Raw genomic sequence first — 19,241 nt, 5'->3', positions numbered from 1 at the left:
AGCCCAGGTAGTGACAGTATTGTTCTCAAAAGACACAAAAAGCATGGATTTTCTGAGATGGAAGGAATCTACTTCCTCTGAGGAAGCCTGAGCCTGAGCTCAACAAAGTCATCAGCACACCCTCAGTGGGAGCAGAATCAGATCCAGGGCTTACTATTCCATTTCCCATGCAGTGCAGCAAAAACTGCAAATTGAACCAAGCCATAAATAGCTTAATAATAAACAAAAGATGGGTTTGGCCATTTTTTAAATGAGTCTGTTAAAGACCTTTTCACAGCTTTCAAATATACTTGGCCCAATGGCATCTGTACTTGTAAGAACAGATATTCAGTTACTGTATAATTGGGTATGAGTTTTATCTCAGTGACTCTCTTGAGGAATAGCCTACAGGTTCTTTTCAATGTAGAACCCTGTGTAAAATTATACCAGTGTAAATAGAGTGGGAACACCATTACTTCGTTATAGTTCCACAAAGATTTCCAAAACTTGAAACCTCAAGCTGTGCATTGTTCATGTTCTGTTCCTGCCAGTGTTACAGTTGTTGCAATCCCATGAATCATTCCCGATTTATTGGCACAATTACTCTTACCAGCCTCACTGAAAAGCAAATAAATACTGAAAAGTTAGAGCCAGTAAAATGTCTAGTGCACTCAATCAGAAACTTAAATTACTTTGCACAGGGACTGCCTTGTAAGTCCTTTTAGAAAGCACAGGGAATTCCACACTGGATTGCCACTGGACCATTTTGCAGCACATAAAGGGCAGCTGAAGCAGATTGGCAGTCCTGACTGTCAATTAAGTTCCTTAATTGGCAGGAGCAAGGGAGGATGAAATCAGTCCTGGTCCTGAAAACATTTGCGAGGGTGAAGACATTCCAGAGGAGCAGTTCTGCACTTTCCAGGTCAACCAGAGCACTGCTGTAAATATGCAGCAGTGTCATAGTGAACAGGAGTCATTCTTGCTTGCTTCTTTCTTTTCTTGTGTACCAACAGAAGTCTAAAATTCTGGTGCACACTGTACATGTGCATGTGAGGGGTGTTTGTGTGCATACATGTAAATGACTGTGTTTCCCATGTATTACATGATAAAAACTCAGGTGGTCAAACCTCTGATGATGCCAGTAAGACTAAAGTGTTTTTTACTTCTATTCTCTGCCTTCTACTCTTGGATTTATAATTGAAAACATATCTAATGACTTTCATGACTTAGGGGTTTTATGCATCTATACATGAGTATATGGATATAAATGAGAAACCCACGTTTCCTGAAAGAGGCCATGAGCAAAGATTACCTCTGCTTTCATTTTGACTGCATGTTCCCTTTTACAAGAGACTCAGAAATGCCAAGCCATTTCAACCGACGGCATCATAAAAATAATTATATTCTGAACTTTACAGTTGACAGCATTTCTCAAAGAAATCTATTCATAGTGATGTTAAGGATAAGGCCATCTTTGGTACATGTATTGCTGGACACAACTCAGTAGGAATAAAAACTGGAATTACTAGGTAATAAAACATCTAACAAAATCATGTCTTCATGGGGAATAACACAGATAAATCATAAACTGTTTTCTCCAGATACTAAATGTAAGTTATGGCAAAGTTATTCTAGTTATTTTCATGACAAACATCAATCATCTCTTTTGATTGATACATAATTGCAGACCTGATGAGAGCACTAAGCATCTTCCTTTCAGGCTAAATGGAAGAAGAAATTAAACATCTGCTTATGAAAAGGCAGTGAGGGACAACTGGAGGTTATTGCCCAAGAAAATGGCTTTAATTACAAAGGCCAGCCTAAACCCCATGGTCTAAAGAAGCTGGGCATTTATTTCAGTGACTTGAATTTTAAAAAAAGACTGTGGGATTTATGCAGCCATGAGAGTGTTTGTGGGGAAAAGCAGGGAGACTCCTTTCTTCCCAGGCTTCCTTTCCATGGGCATGGAACAAGCTGGAGGAAACTGAATTAGTGAATAAAAAACTCCCTCTTCTGTTTTCTGTCTTGGCAGACCAGAAAAGAGTTTTCTGTGCACCATTTGTGATATATAGAATTATACTAACAAAGCATTTGTATTCTTGGAAAATTATTTGCATAATTTTAACTTTGGAAGAAATTCTGAATTCTATTAGTTAAGCACCCAGATCTGTTTAAAGTATTTGTCCTTTTGTCTTGTGCTGACTTTTCATCACTGCACTGACCAAAACCTAGAGACATGACTAATGAGTTCAGGGTTGCTATACCTTGGAAAGTGTCCAGGTACAAGTTGATAGATACATTTGAGCTGTCTTTAACACCTCAGTTTAAAGAAAAACTGCTTACTAAGAAACCTGGGTTTCATAAGCAAAAATTGAACCACAGGAACTTTTGTGGGACAAATGAGGTTGAAAAAAGAACAGGCAGTTAAAAAAGACTACTTTTTATGTAGTCACAAAGTGTAATCTCATACACTTTCTTTGTTAAATAGAGCAATAATGTGTTTAAATGCTTTAGGAAAAGAGACCTGCCTGTGTGCTCTTACATACCATTTTTTCCTCATTGAAAGCAAATCAGGAGGCTCATGCCTCCAGTGAGATTCTGGGAAAGAGCATTCACTGTGCCTCTGGGGAGCCACCATTGTCCCTGAGAACAGGTACTCATGGTCACACTTGAGTGGCAGGTGCTGAGTAATTGGTCTCCTGGTCCCAACTCTGAACATGCTGAAAAATCTTACCTGGGCTCTGCTTATTATCCAGAGGCTTTAAACATCCCAACACCTTTTAAATGCAACCTGCTGCTTGAAAGACAGGAAAAGATGTGCAAATAAGTGTTCTGCAAAGGAGATGAGAATATTTAGGTTTGCAGACATGCTCTAAACCATATTGCTTTTCCTCTAGCCTCAAGATACCAGGTGAGTTTTGAGGTTCAAATATTTGGCTGTACACTCAGGGAGTTTTGTAGGATTTCTGCATCAGTTTGTTTTGTAGCTGGAGAATATTCCTCCCACCTAGGAAATCCGACCACCCATACAGCAAATAGAAATCTTTTGGCACTGACTGATATTCCACAATACTGTATAAAGGCTCATGTGTAGTGTGTGGGGGTAACAACACCTCATCACAAAGAGTGAAGAGGGTAGGACAGCAATTGGTTTCACTGCCACTCACTAGCCAGCAGAGCCCAGCATGGAAATCCAAGACATATTTGTGAGAGGAATGATATTGAAATAAGAGTGATGACTTCAATAAGACCCTCAGAATCCTTGGGAGATGCAATGATGAAGTGTCCTAAAGATGACAGTGAGTAGAGGATAGTTGGACTTGCTCAGAAATCCATCTTCTGTTTGTCAGTTTTCATGTACTTGTCACACCAAGGACAAGCTGACAGCTGCAATATATATAAGATGTCTGTTGGAGAAACGTGTTGTTTGTTATATGCTTTATAAGGCAAAATTCAGCCAGTGACTGAAGTGGTATTCTGGACAGCACAGGTACCATCTCCCAGAGAAGCACTGACTGCTTCGTTTACATTGCAAAGGATGAGAAGTGGGAGTCAAAGGAAGCCAAATTACCCAAACAGGGAACTGAGATGAACTGGAATGATTTGCATTCTAAATATGGGATTTTTTTGTCTCACTTCCAGGACAATGCCAGGGGTGAGATATTGCATTTTCACCAAAAGAGGATATTGGCAATATGCCACAGATTTCATTAATAAAAAGAAGATTGCTTCTGCTTTTGATATCCACTTATAGCCAGTAATGTGAGGAACAATTAGAATACCTCAGAACTTCAAGAGTCTGGTGATGTTATAACTAATAGTGTGAATATTGGTTGGTTTATCCCCTCCATGGTGATTTTCACCAAAATAAATCCTGAGTAACTGTCAAGAGCAAAGAAATGTTTCATGTGTATATCAGTTGTGATTTGTTGGGGTTTTTTTCTATTCCAGTTTTATGTGCTTAGATATTGCAGCTGGCCAGGAGACACTTCCCTTCAGTTGTTTTTAGCTTGCATGTAACAATTTGTTGTTATTTTTATAGAGGTGGCTCAAGCTGAGCTGATTGATAGACTGTTATTCTAAGAGCAACAAAATTACCCTTTCTGATGTATATTTTTAGGAATACATCTTAAAAGTCAAATACACATATCTAATGTGTGAAATTCCCCATGTTGAATTAAAGGGGAATTTCACTGGGTGCCTATAATTTATCAAAATATGAAAGACAGTTAAACTAACAAACATAGGGTGTTAGCACAGTGAGACAATCTTTATTTGTAAGCAGCATTTAGCACAATTTAATTCATGACTTTGGTTTCTACTGACCATCTGTCATAGCTGCTGTCAGCTTCACAAGCCTCGTGAACTTTGCCAGTCCTGGTGTTAGACTTCAAAAGATGCTGCACCCACCCACCACTCTGACTTGGATCCAGAGACCATATTGTGGCAGTGTGAAACAAAGAGTGGTTTTGGCAAGAACAAGAAGAGGCTGGCCCTGTGTTTCACTTCTGCTCCTTCCAAAGTAGCAGGCATTTAATTGGATTAACTGGCTGAGCTTCACCATTGCTGGAAGAGGTAGCACCAGGTTCTGCATCAGATGCCCTCTTAGTAATCAGAATATTCTTACTCAAGGTCATTTGAGAAATAGTGAGAGCTAAACCTGTCTCCCTATAATCTCCCTGTTGCAAGATTGTACTCCTCTTGCAAATGAGGTCCATAGCAAGACCAGGTAAATGCATTTGATGTTTTTAAATAGCTTCTATGGCAGAAAAGAAGTGAAGAGCTTTTAAAGTATAGATTATAGAAATCTTTTAAAATACCTGGAAAGCACTGGACACTCATGAGCTGTATCAAGAGCTTCATCAGTGCAGCCTAGCACAGCTGATTCAATAAAACGGAAAAGACAAGACAAAAACCCAAAAGTCATTTATCAAGTATTAATCCTTTTTAGATTCTCTTTAAGAAATGTGTGGACATGTAGTCAGTATCAATTTCTTTCCTTGTATTCAGCTCACAAACATATATTTAAGGCCTGTGGATCTTGGCATGCCTATTTGTCATTGTGATACAAAAATTGTTGCTGAAACTCCCATTTATAATCTCCTATGAATATCTAGAAGCTCTGGAAAGAGTTTTGTTGACTTGTGTTCTTTCCACTGTTCTCACATGGGCTGAGGAACTGTGCTCACCTCTGTTGAAGAGTTTGTGCTGGTACACTACATTACTACATGGTGCAGAACACTGAGTTTCAAACCCCTTTGAAAAAGGGATTTGCAGATTTTCTTGCTTTCTTGAAAATTCATGTCCTGGCCTAAAATATCCAAGTGTATTTCAGATTTGGCAACAAAAGGAAGTAAAAATGGACAAGAAACATCCCTTAGGTATGTGCAGATACAGATGGCACAATAACAATAGTGGTATTGCTCAATAGCTATCATTTTTTACAAGATTGTCATAATATGATTATCTTAATCATGTTATTTTGACTTTTAATATAAAATTATTGTGTATTCATTGTCTTGGTGACCTGTTACTGACCTCTGAGCAGCTTATTATCAAGAATATAACTCGAGTACATTTTGCAAACAACACTGGTATGTGCTATGCTTTCTATATCTCTTTAGCATTTTTTTGCTGCCCTAGTGAACACAGAAAATACCTTGCAAAATAAAAAAAGACTCATGGACTACACAGGAGCTATTACGATGGGCATGTATAGTAGTCTGAGGAGATGCATGAAGCTGGAAGTAGCTTTTGTTTTGATCTGTTTGAGGAGGTAAATTCTGCAGACTGTTCTCTGTTCTCATTGGCAAATCTCCCAGGTGAGTTGCAGTAAGCTGGACACAATCAATCCCAAAATCTGCTCCGTTAGCACAGGTGTTGAGCTGGGCCAGCCAATGCAGTTTTATTGTCTCTACCATGCCTAGGGGGTTTGCCCTACCTTCAAGCATGCCTTCTCCTGGACTTCCCCACCTACACTGAATGCATGTGAATTACAGGTTGGTTCCTGCACTACAGGTGGACTTGTGGCAGCCCAGCAGCCCCTTGCACATCGTCGAAGGTGCGGTCACTGACGTGCGAGTACCGCGGAACATGACGCGGAGCCTGCTGCCCTTCCTCCAGCAAGCAAACATCCAGTACACGTAAGCCTGTGCTTCACTTCCCGTGCCTCACTCCAGAGACGTGGCCTTCAGGGCAGGTCTGCACCTACCAGGCCAAGTGGGCTCCAAAATGCGCTCCACGCCACAGCAATTAGGCTGGCAGACAGCTAGGCATTGCCAAGAAAACAACCGCTTTAATGGTGCAGCAGAAAATCTCCCACAGGCAGGCAGCTTTAATTAAATGTCCTCCTTTGGAGTCAGGCTGAAGTGTTTTCAATGTATGTGAAATCACATCTGGTAAGAGAGGGTTGGTAATTACCAATTCTGCAGCCTGCTTTGCTTCTTTCTTTATTTAGCACAAGTAAGGTTTATTTACAAGTGAGCTGCAAATGCAGAGGCAAAACTTTTTCATCAATTATACAGGAACTATTTCCATTATTCTCCATTCCTAGTGACCAATGCAAGTCATACAGTACAAATGCACACTTCTGTTCGCATATCATTTATAGTATTCCTTTCTTTAAAAAAATTCAAGGCAGTTTTGGAGTATACTTATCCTTTCATATTTATCCATATGATATACTGGACAAGACTAATGATCTTGTCTTTAAAGCCTTTTCAATCACCTGCCCAAGCATCTGAGTAATCAGCAGATGAGTTCTCAAACATTTGCTAAATAAAGATCTACTTGAGGTTATTTATACTTATTTCTCAGTGATGATGGTGTAAATCATACTGTAGATGTATTTATGTATACATATGTATAGTACTCATCAGAATCCCATTTTTGTTATAACAATGCTCTCTTCTTAATTAGTTGTCCTAAAAATACAGAAACAAACATAAGGGAATTAAGTACACAAGCTCCATAGCTGCAGTTCAGAGTGACTTTCATGTGGGTTCAGCACTGCTTTGGTTTTGTTTACGTTTAAAACTGAGATGGGGATTTTTCTAATTGTTTTCCTGTGCTTATAAAAAAAGTTCCCTAATTACTGTGACCCAGCAGTTGTATTCACGTCTGCTGCTGTTCCTGCTCACAGTAATCACCTTTAATGAAATGACAGAAGGACATTTTATATGTGTTATAAACACTCTCTGTACTTGAAGGCCTCTGCTTGGGTTGCAAAGCAATGTGCAAGGGCAAGATGTGCCAGAACAAAACGTCTCTGCAGTTTACCTCAAAAAACATGCTACAAATGCTAGCACAGCACTGGATTAATCTTCCACAGAGAAAATCTCTCTGACTTTTGGCATACAAGTTGAGTGCACTGGAAGGAAACTGGGCAGCATTTTACCAGGTCCAGACTTGTCCTTTGCTCTCCCTCTTATTCTTCTTGCTGCCTGTTTTGGATGGTCCCAGCCATCGAGAGCAAAACCCTGCAAAGCCTGGACAAGCATGTTCTTGTCCTGACAAGCCTCCTGAGATCTGTAACTCCACAAGAGCCAGGAGGATTCATCATGAGAGCAATAACAGCCATAGTCAGGGAGCAGCAGAAGCAGGCTGGCCAAGCACAGCCGTGCCCACAGCACAGCTGGGGTGGAGACCACAGCCCTGAGCTGAAATGCAGCTCCACAGCCAAGATTTTGTACAGCTCCTTTTCACAGGGCTGATTTTCACCTTTTTTTTTTTTTTTTTTTTAAATTTTTTTTTTCTCACACACTACAATGGAGGTAAATTTCTACATCCCTTTTGGAACTGGAAAAGTCTGAGCCAATCTCCAGGTAAATTTTCAGCTTGATGCAGTGATGCTTATCTAAATAGTCAGGAAACATTTCGGCATCCCTAATAATGACCAGCACTTGCCTGTAAAACAGGCTTATCTCTCTTAGGGTTTGACTTCATGACAATATGTCCATGAAAACAAGCCAGGCATCAGCTAAACTCTGCCTCAAGTTACCTTGGTTGTAGGTTTTCTGGTAAAGAAGCCACTTACGTTGCATTCAGACCTGAGGGAAATAAAAGCCTTTGTGTTATAAGCACACACAGTACATAGTCATTTAAAAGTAAAGAAAAAATATCGAATCTCATTTAGAGCACAGATGCATAAGTTAACCGAGTAAGCTTGATTCTGGTAGGTGCTTATGCTAATCAGAATTTTGCAAAGCAGTCCAGTGGTTTGTTTTAATATTAGATGCCCTGATGTCTTGAATAAAATCATTCCTTTAATCAGCTTTACAGTACTGGTCTTATGGTATATATAGCACCTGGCAAGTCAAGACTATAATCCTTAAGTTTGCTTAATGAATGTTGCTGATGTAGAACAATGTAACTCTTAATTATACAACTACTTCACTAATGCATTGGAAGATGAGAGTAACCTTTACTTTGATTCTCTATGTAGATAGACCTATTACCTTTGAGACATCTGCTGCACAGCTGAGTTAGAAGCAGAGTAAATGCCATTTCTTTCCATTATTTTCCAATCACGGAAGCTAATGCCTATAAAAATGTAAAAGGTTGAATGTGACTGTCTTTTTATGGGAATAGTGAATTAGTGGCATGGTGATTACACATTGCCGTGCTCTAGGAGAAGGGGGCATACAAGGATGACTCTCAGTTTTACAGTAATATTGTTACGGACCTCTGTGACAATATTCCCAGCTTCTGCTACTGTCTGGTGGGATGGACGGAGGCTTCAACTTCTTCATTATAATTATTTTTCAATGCTTTCCATGTTATAATTTTGTATTTTTGTTATTATTTATTTTTGCCATAAAAAAAAGAAAGTTTCAGCTCACACAACTCTTTCTGCATTTTGCTCTTAATGCAAAGAACCTCTCACTTTTTATGCAAGTATATTTAAATTTCACTTAGGTTTTTTTCATATTTTTCCTATGTTATCTTAAAAAAACTGGCAAACAACTACAGCAGAGTAGATAATGTAAACAAAGCCCACTTTAGATTTTTTGTTTGCTGTTTTTTCTTGTTTCAGACAGAATGATAATGCTATCAAGTTCTTAATTTTTTTGTTTTGCCTCTGCAACTTGTAGCTATATGTAATGTTCCATGCCACTCCCAAGAGAAAGTCTGTCCATGGTTTCATAAGCCTACAAAGATTTTTGAAATGGTTTGAAATCAGTTTTTGAAGATCCATGATCACATAGTATATAATTCTATTATAAAAGAAGACATTAAATGCTGCTCCATAAACAAATGAAAGTGGGTGCTTCTTCACATTGGCTATATTATTTACATCATTCTGTTTTATTTATTTAACAAGCTTATTGTGTTTCTGAAGGCACGGTTACATTTCAAAGCAGCTGGAGTATTTATTTGGCAGCTTATATTCAAGTGAGCCTGAAGCACTCTATCGTCAAAAAGTAACAGATGAAGTCAAGTCAGGATGGTTTAACTTCTGCTATATTTCTTCTAAACGTGACTGTTGTTCTGATTTAGCTTGTATGTTCATCCAGTTTTTCAGTAATACCACTATCTTTTTTTTTACCTAGGATTCTCATATCAGACCTACAGGAAGCAATAGAAAACCAAACTGGAGGGAGGTCTCATAGGAATCGAAGGTCCCTCTCTGAGTATAACTACGAAGTGTACCACTCCCTGGAAGAGGTGCATTAAAATTCATATTGTTTCTCTTCTCTACTACAATGTTGTATTTAGTAAGGCTGAGGTTTCATTCTCTCTACAGGTTCTGGTTACCTGTCCATCTTTAGGAGTGTTCAAAAACAGGCACTTCCTTTTGCGGGTGGGGGGAATATATATATATATATATATATATATATATATAATATTTGTATTCAAGACTTATCTTTAGATACAACTATCTTTCAGAGCATCTGAGTTTTGTTTTTAAAGGTCTTTTACTCTGGTGGAATAAGAGATTTCAATGAGTGATTGGTCACACTAAGTCATTTAATTAAGCAATACGAGTAAATGGTTAAGTGTTTGTACAGGAGGTACAAATCCATACAAACTCCTTTATGAGGAATACGTCCTGAATGATGGCTGTGTAAATAATTCCTGTTGATTTTAGTGTGGTCACATGTGCAGTTTCAGTCTGCACCAAAACAAAGTCACTATGCTGAGCATGGAGAGTGCTACACCACAGAACCTGGTGCCTGTGAAACAAATACTGCAGGTATCACTGAGTCCTGCATGTCAATCTGTTTGCCATTGTGTTCTGGCAGGCATAAACACAGATCTTCTTTCTTCATTCCAGTAATATTTAGTGGCAATGGTGGATTAGCCACATCCCTGTATTTTTGATCGACAGTTTATGCATTCCAGTAATACCCAACAATGAAATGGCGAAAAAAAATCCCATGTGAAAGCTGCATCCACCCTCTGGCTATAGAGCTATGAGTGCCAAATAATGGTTAAACTGTGAAAACAAAAACAAACAAACAAGAGAAAAATATAAACTACAGGAAAATAAAAAATAAAAAAAATAGAACTGAGAGCTGAGCTCAATAAATGTATTACAGTTTCTTCCCATGAAATGCGAAGATTGAAGCCATGATTTTATTTCTGTGTTTGCAGATTGAGGACTGGATGCATTATCTGAATAGAACTTCTTCAGATCTTGTTCACATGTTCTCTGTTGGAAAATCCTATGAAGGGAGACCACTGTATGTACTCAAGGTAAAGATTAAATAGTCATTAATGAGACTAAAATCTGGATTCAGTGACACACACACAATTATTTATGTTACAGCATGTACACCAGAGACACAGCTTAACAGAGTTTCCTAAGGATGAGTTGCCAAAATCTAAGCATCTCTCTGAATGTCATCTTTAATGGAAAAAGGGGGGAAAAAGCTGGAAAACTAATAGCCAAATCCTATTTACCTGGATTGGATATGCATGGAGAAAGATAACAGGACAAGTCCAATTAGCAGGATTTGGATTTAAGGGGATTGGAAAGCTTTTTGTTTATAGACAACTAGGAGAGCAGTTATTCTGGAGAGAGATCCCAGAGGACTGTGGACCCCTCCTCAGCATGTGCCACATATGCTTCTTCTTTAGCTACCAACAAAAAATTCAGGGCTGTGTGCTCTCAACTCACATGATTAGGACCACAAATTAGAGTGTGTCAGCAAGATGCAAAAAATCTTACTTTCAATGTATTTTCTTTTCATCTCCTATTGAAGAGTTCTGAAAATTTGATTCATTATAATGCAATTCATGTAGTGTTATTGTTTCTCATCCTGCTCCGTGTGATAATCATTCCTCATAAATGGGAACTTGCAGATCTCACCTCTCCTACAGTTTTTTTCCATAAGTCAGCCTCATTATCTTGGCATACCTGCCTAACATTATCTTGGACATATACCTTTTAAAACAGTAAATTTGTGTTCCTTTATATGAGGAAATTCAAAATGGTTTTGTCTCTCTCGTATTCTATTTCCTTCTCATCATTGTGTTTTCACTAATGTGATAGAATCTATTGGTATTTTGTGAATATTCACACTTCAAGTTAGGTAAAAGATCCCGGCCCTACAAGAAAGCTGTCTGGATAGACTGTGGGATTCATGCAAGGGAGTGGATTGGCCCAGCCTTTTGCCAGTGGTTCGTGAAAGAAGTAAGTGTTTAAAATTTACAGTCATGCAGTTCCTTCTGCTAAATAAACTTCGCGTTTTTGCTGTAGCAGATCTAACACACTACCAATATGGAAAATAACTATCTATTATACCTCTCTCTTTTTTGTAATTATTTATGGAATGCTTAAGTGCTTAATAAACAAAGTTGTTAGTGACAGCCAGACACAACTAGGCACAGGACAAAAATATGCCAGACATATACTGGCAGATATATGAATTAGGATTTTATTCCAAGACCTAAAAGTGTGAAGATTTTCAGTAATTTTGGTAATGGCCCAGGTAAATCAGTGCAGTGTGTACTGCTTCAGATCAGTTCAGCAGTATCTTTCTTTTAAGGACTTAGTTTAAAAGAGACGTTTCTCTTTTGTGTAATTTCATAGGAATAGAAAACTAAAGTCACAGAATCACAAAAGAGAATCACAGCATTTTCTAGGTTTGAAAAGTGCTTAAAGCTCATCAAGTCCAATAGTTAACCTAACACCATCAAGTCTACCACTGAGCTATCACCCCAAGTGCCACATCTACATGTCTTTTAAATACCTAAAGGGATAGTGACAAACATTTCACTGGACAGCCTGTTCCAATATTTGACAACCCTGTCAGTGAAGAAAATTTTCCCAGTATCCAATCTAAGCCTCCCCTGGCTCAACTTGAGGCCATTTCCTCTTGAACTATCAGTTGTTAATTGAGGTGAGAGGCCAGCTCTCACCCGGCTACAGCTTCCTCTCAGGTAGTTGTAGAGGGCAATAATGACCCTCCTGAGCCTCCTTTTCTCTAAAGACTCTCATATCCCTCAGCTGCTCCTCATCACATTTGTGCTCCAGACCTTCACCAGCTTCAATTCCCTTCTCCAGACTCGCTCCAGAACTTCAATGTCTTTTTTGTAGTGAGGGCCCAAAACTGAACACAACACTCAAGGTGTGGCCTCACCAGTGCAGAGTACAGGGGGACAATCCCTGCCCTGGTCCTGCTGCCCACACCATTGCTGACACAAGCCAGGTGCCATTGGCCTTCTTGGCCACCTGGGCACACACTGGCTCATTCAGCCACTGTCAACCGGCACCCCCAGGTCTTTTTCAAGTGGCATCTTTTCAGCCACTCTTCCCTCAGCCTGTAGCCCTGCATGGGGTCTCTGTGACTAAGTGCCCTTGGTCTTTCTGAACAGTTGGTCTCAATCTGTCAAGAATTCATCTACCATGTTTCCATGATGGCAACTATCATAGCTTTTCTGCTGTGCAATGGCTTCCAGCTCCTGTTTGTTGCCCATCCCATGTGTATAGAAGTGCTTCAGTTGGGCTACTGATCCGAATGCCTTCTGCAGGGAAGAAGCCCTAATTCCTACATGACCATTTTTAGTTACTTCTGTGGTTTCTAACACATCAATAACCCTTCTGTCTTTGCTGCCACATGGATCTCCATCCCCAGCCCCCACTGTGATGGCACACTGAAGGACCTCTTTAACACAACATCCCTCAAAGATCTGTGTGGTGCCCCCAAGTTTATCTCTATCAAGCATGGTTTTATCCTCTTCCACCTTCAAATCCAGTTTAAAGCTCTTTCAATGAGACCTCTTGTCTTGTGATCGAAGATTCTTTTTGCCCTTTGATACAAGTACACCCTATATTATTGGGAAGCCTGCTGTTGTGTAAACCAACCCATGATCAAAACCCCCAAAATTCTGCCAGTGATGCCAGTCTCAGAGCCAGGGATTGATCTGCTGGCTGTTCTTCTTCATAGATGGATTTCACCTTAAATGGAATGGATTTCATATTATCTGAAAAACAAGTGATTCCAATGTTTCTTTGAGTCTCCCTTTATTTTTGATGTCTAGTATTTAGTCTCCATATTTATCCATTTACAGTTTTCAAATGAGAGGTGAAATCAAATGGAATTGGAATTTTGCTTCCAAATTGTCTGGTTCTGTTTTGATTCTGGTTTGTTGTTGTTGTTGTTGTTGTTTGGGGTTTTTGGGGGGGGGGGTGTTTGTTTGTTTGTGTTTGTTTTTGTTTTAAATATCCACTTAAACTCTTGTAATTTGAGATTCCTTACAGATGCATTATATGTTTACAGGATTTTGCCATTTCTCCTAGCCAACAAACTTTTGTTCAAGATGAGACACTGCCTACACAATGGAGACTACCTAGCAATGTAATTGGCAAAAGTCAAAAGTGGCTTAAAAATGCCCCCACAGATGTGCTTTGAGAACTTTGCATACCATTTTTTTGCACGAAATAAGGGTTGCAGTATGTTTTTACAAGCTTCTTCCTATAAACACACAATTTTCTCACTTTTCTTCCCACCTATCACTGTGTAATTCTACAATGTATTAATGCCTCCTCTGATTTTGTGAGAGTAAACTTCTGCATTGTCAACACCCTAATGCTGACATGATCATATAATCATGTGTGGCCTCCCCTCAGGCATCAGAATAGTGTATAGGGAAAATACAGAAATAGTGAGGCCATGACCATTTGGATGAGCTTGTAACCATAAAGAGCTAAATGAGATTCAGGAGCTGGTCTCCAAACTTCAGTGTGCAGCAATGGTGTGTCTTCTTATTAAGACTCCTGTTAATGTAAAGATGAACTAACCTGCAATTTCTGAGCAGCTTTCCTATCCAGGAGAACATGCTGCAGTAAGGAGGGAGGCTGAGACAGAAAGGCATTGGTGGGAAGCCTGTTGTTTAAATTCCTCTTCCTTACCAAAGTTTTCCCATAAAGCAATACAATGTGGCAGTAGGGTAAAAAATTATAGGATTTCTCTGTAGACCTCATAGCACAATATAGGCTGTGGGTGTGTATATAAAAACCTTCTGGTTGTTATTTGAGATCTTCAGAGAGTAGCTTGTAAGGCTGCTTCTCTAATTATGTAAAAACATTTTCCTGGATTAAAAGTAGTCTCCACAGAATTCCTTCAGACTACAAAAATGTACCACCTTTGTCTGCCCATCCCTTCTCAGAGCAGTATTTCAATCCAGCATTAAAGCAAAAAGCATCAGGAAGAGAATACATTATGCTCATAGTCTCCATCATCATACTAAAAAAGACTGGCTAAGGAGGAGAGACAAGATGATTAGATGGCTTGGTTTAGGATATTACTTTTCTCATTGTATAAATTATAAATTTTTAGTAAGAACTCTGGGAAAACTGAAGGTTTTATTGCACTTCAAACTCCACAATTCTCTTCTGCTGGCAAAGTCCTCCATTAAGCACCTCTGCAGCCTGGCAGCCCAGCTTTCCATCCTCCCTGGTACTTTTGGGCAGTTCTGAGAAAGGGCTGTCAGCTTGGAAACAGATTTTTCCTGGCATGTTTGTTGACTCTAAGGAATAGCACCATAAGTCCATTAATTTAAAGCAAGCAAGAAGAAATGCTGGATTTGCATGATGTTGGCTTCTTTTCTAGCAGGAGCAGCATTCCTTTACTATGCAGGCAGCCTGAAATGTCTTACCAAGCTTTCACTTCACCCTATGATCTCTGAAATTTATTTTTATTGATGTATAACTATGTTCCTGTGTACAAGAAGGCTTTTCAAGCAATTTAGCTTAGGAAGAAAACCCTTTATGCATGAATGTCACTGAACATTCAAGCCTCAGACTGGGTGCCTCAAACTTTACCAAAAACTCCGATTCAATTTGGGAACCCTCAGTATCTTGCTTGCACAATAGAAGCAGCAGTTTCTGCATGACAGTGGATTTGGTGCAAGCAACAGGAGTGCACCTCCAAAAGGTGCTCCCCACTTTCTACAAAGAATCTGGAATTGCTCAGCTAAACTGGACCTGGCTCTCACCTACTTAGAAATGCAAAACAGACTAAAGCAGATCAGACTTGGGGAGTGAGGATATAAGGCTGGAGCATGGGAAGGCAAGAGACTGACTGCTGTGCAGGCTTGTTCTGTATTTGGGCAGTTACAAGAATTAGAGAAAAAGAAAATAAGAACTTGAGAAAAAAATACTGAAGTTACAGATTTAAAAGAGAGAATGCACAGGATATTATGTGATAATATAATTCAAAGTACAAAAGCAGCTTACTCACATTTTGAAACATAAGATGAGCAAAGACGATGGTTTGGGAGTTGTGGGTTTTGTTTTCTGTGTGTTTTGGGTTTTTTTCTTATAATCTACTCCAGAATGAGCTCTAGCCTTGGCTCTGTGTTCCATAGGTCTGATGTTAATAACAACATCACTGTTTGTTTCTGTGGAAGGCGCCCCTAACTGTCTGTAGGCTCTGGCTAAAGATAATCAGATGTTCTGTCAGGATTAGCTGGCGGCCTCTGACAAATCCCACCTCGTTGTCATTGAGTTTCAAGTCAAGAAAGGGGACACACACAGTACCAGAGTTTAAAGTACCTGCCAATAAGCCACAGAGAAGCATCTGCACCTGTACTGTAGTGAAATAGCAGTCAGGTTACAGTGGAGTCCCACCCAATTCAAGCCTTACTCAGCTGGAAGGGGATGGAAAAAGGGCTCTGATAGTAGAAATATTACAAGACCTGTGTTGGAGTAGGGAAGAAAGACAAACTGTAAAAGGAAATGGAACTGATTACATTACTTTGAAGGCAATCTGCAAAGATAAATAACCCCAAAACTTGTGTCCACAGTGAGAGATTTAGGGGAAAAAAAAAGAAGAAGAAAAAAGGTTTGTTAGCCTAGCTAGAATTTTAAAAAGGCTACATGGGATCTAATACATTAGTATGTGTTAGTAAATATTATAAACTGAAAGATGCTCTATTAAGTGTAATTACTTTGTAGAAAGCAGTAGACTTTATAGACAAAATTAAGATATATCATGTATTTATCCAAAATGAAATAGCCCTCAGAGAAACAAAGACATAGCCATTTTGCAAAAAATACAATTATACATGTACATATGTTAAGTAAGAACATTTAACTTCTATTCATTGAGAGAGGAGAAGCAGAATTCAGCTATCAAATTATCCAGACCTCACATTTAGGATTTTACCATTTCTTAAAAAATCTGAAATATGGTTCACAGGCTGCTATTCAAATTAACATCAAAACTAGATTCTGTTTCAGTTTTAGTGAAAGCAGATGAGGATTCCCATTACATCTGGTTTGACTTTTTCCCCTCTAATAAATGCTGCCATTTGATCTATTTCAATGATGTATAACCTTGAGATGTCTTTCATACAATATTTTCAGAAAACAGTGTAGTTGAGATGTGACTTTGAGGTGTGTTATTCTTTATTTCTGATGCAGGAATTTGTATTTCAAGATTAGAAAATTCAAGAAATATAATTAAAAATCTTCAAGAACCATGCACTGATTGTTCTTCTTGAAAAAATGTTCTAAGAATCCAATGTCAACTGTAAGGGAAATGTCCATTAAGATCAAATGCATTTCCCTAAAGGAATGACCTTGTTCAGGGCCTCAAATGAAGGTGAAAATATCCTTGCACTTGAGAACTGTAGTGACCTTCACCACCTTCTTCTCCCATCCTCAACAATGATCACAATTATTTGAGTTCCCAAATTATTCAAGATTATGCATTTGGACTTCATCATGCTCCCAGGGAGCAAACATGTAGCCCCAGAAAAAGAAATTAAAGGCTGAGGGCAATTCTCAGAGGTATTTTGTTGTTTGTTGGGGGTTTTTTTCATGCTGATATTGGTACTGATTTATTCCAAAAGCAGGCTAGAAACCCGTCTTTTCACTCCATAATAATGAGCCGACAGAGACACACAGACTGTCTAAGAAGCAAAGTGGCAACATCTGCCCCCACTATTCTCAGCTTGAGACTGATTTATGAGTCACCTCGTGGGATGCATATGGGATGCATATTGCCAATTAGCCAGCCATTATGCTTGTGGACCAGGCCCCAGAGAGCAGTCTTTACCAGGAATTTTGCAGCATTCAAGACCTCAGATTCTTCCTCAAGAATGTTTATGAAGTGCTTGAGTGCAGCCAGCTAAAGGAACAGCACATACACAGAACTCAGTCAGGACAACAGTGCACTCAGATGCAGGGCCAAGCAGGAGACTCAGACAGTGTTAAAAGGGGTTGGCTCTTCTTCTGCACTGTTCAGGCCATGTGGCCAGAAGGCAATAAAGCTATAAGTATTCTTACTCTAAGATCTGCTGAAAGCCAGTGTAGCACTTATACTCATTCTGCAAAATTCCACAGTCCGTGTCCTGATGGACAAAACATCTGCAATATCCTGCATCAACAGTCAGAGTAGCACTCAGTCATTCATTCCAGTGCTGAAGCCCACACTGTCAGGAAAACAGCTTCACACTCTGGATCATTGCTGGGTCTTGCTGAGCTCCATCAAAACCAATAGTTCTTTAGGATTTAGAAAATTTCTTTCTCTGTGTTATCCATAACTACCAGAGACTTGAAATACTGCCTAATTATCAAATTCAGATACCATTTTTTTTCATCCACTTCAGAAATAGTCTGATCTTGGGGGTGTGTAAGATAGTTATGTGAAGCAACACAATAATGTTTCCTAAAGATTATACACTTGATCTATCACTTGTCAACCAACTGAAGTCTTTTGAACAGGTACAACTGAAATGCTGTGTTCCCACATCCCAGGGTTTTAGACTAAGCTTAATTCAAAGGATGCTCATTACACCTATATTTAGTTATTCTTTGAGACAATGTGTTCCAACTGCTGTGATAGGCTTTCCACCTCCATTTTTTGGAGTTCTCCAGGTGGAAATTTTGAACCATAGAGGAAAGAAAAAAAGGACCTGACTGCCTCTCCATATAAATCTGACATTTGTGCCAGTCCTTTCCTAGGTACAGGTATGCCACTGTTCCTGGAGTACTTTGACTGATGGGCCTCAAAAATCTGAAGAGCTTTTGAAATAATTTGAAATATTCCAAAGTGACTGAGAGGCATGCAAGGCCAAAACAAACATTGTACCTGTAGCTTTTTTCCTTTCATCCTTCAGCTGTTACTTCTTTCCAAAGTCTGTTCCCTTCAGCTAAAGCTCTTTAGCTGATGTTGGCTTGAAAGAAAATATTTCTTGCTCTTTAAATAATTGCATCTTCTTACTCTGTGAAATCTTCCTATCTGGGTTTTCCTTCAGCTGATCAATTTTTCATCTACCCTTGGTTTAGGTGAGTCAGAAGCTTCCCAGGGCTGTTTTACCCCCCCTGCAGCCTCCTTCACAGGTGCCAGTGAAGGTGACAGCACCACAAAAACTGGGCTTTTTTCACCTTGAAGGACCAGTCATCTGGTGACAATCTGTCCACAAATGTCTGCAGCCCTTTGAGTAAACACAATACAATCCTTGAAGCTTAATTTTTATTGTTTACCAGATTCTAATCTCCCCAGCTGTTTTTTAGCTGCCTAATTTCAGAAAAAAATGGACTTCTCTGAGTGCTCCCTGTATATTCATTATCTGGAGGAAAAAAAAAATCCATCTGTTTCATCCTGCAGTATCTATATTTGAAACACTCAGCCTTACTTGTCTTTAGCTAATTCATTCTTCTCTCTCCAGAGCTTCTGCCTGAAACCCTATTTGTCTTTTCTCCATCAGAGAGATCACCTCTTCCAGCCTCTTCACTCAGCACTTCATTCATCAACCTTTCAGCAGCAAGAGGCACTGGTACCAGTGCAGAATTTGTTTTATCCTCA

The 19,241-nt window shown here is 39.2% G+C and overlaps 1 protein-coding gene across 1 annotated transcript in view; it reads left to right on the top strand.

Annotated features, from left to right (window-relative positions):
• CPA6 (carboxypeptidase A6) overlaps positions 1–19,241 on the top strand; it is a gene marked incomplete at both ends in the record, with an annotated part of 126,282 nt that overhangs the window by 89,327 nt on the left and 17,714 nt on the right. The window contains 4 exons of the mRNA XM_083859022.1: positions 5,998–6,122; positions 9,531–9,645; positions 10,576–10,677; positions 11,513–11,617. Of these exons, the coding sequence (XP_083715148.1) occupies positions 5,998–6,122; positions 9,531–9,645; positions 10,576–10,677; positions 11,513–11,617 (447 nt within the window). The remainder of the gene's footprint in view (positions 1–5,997; positions 6,123–9,530; positions 9,646–10,575; positions 10,678–11,512; positions 11,618–19,241) is intronic.

The sequence above is a fragment of the Zosterops lateralis genome (genome assembly GCF_965231275.1).
Source record: "Zosterops lateralis genome assembly, chromosome: 1".
NCBI classification, from domain to species: domain Eukaryota; kingdom Metazoa; phylum Chordata; class Aves; order Passeriformes; family Zosteropidae; genus Zosterops; species Zosterops lateralis.
This window is presented reverse-complemented; position numbering and strand designations above follow the sequence as displayed.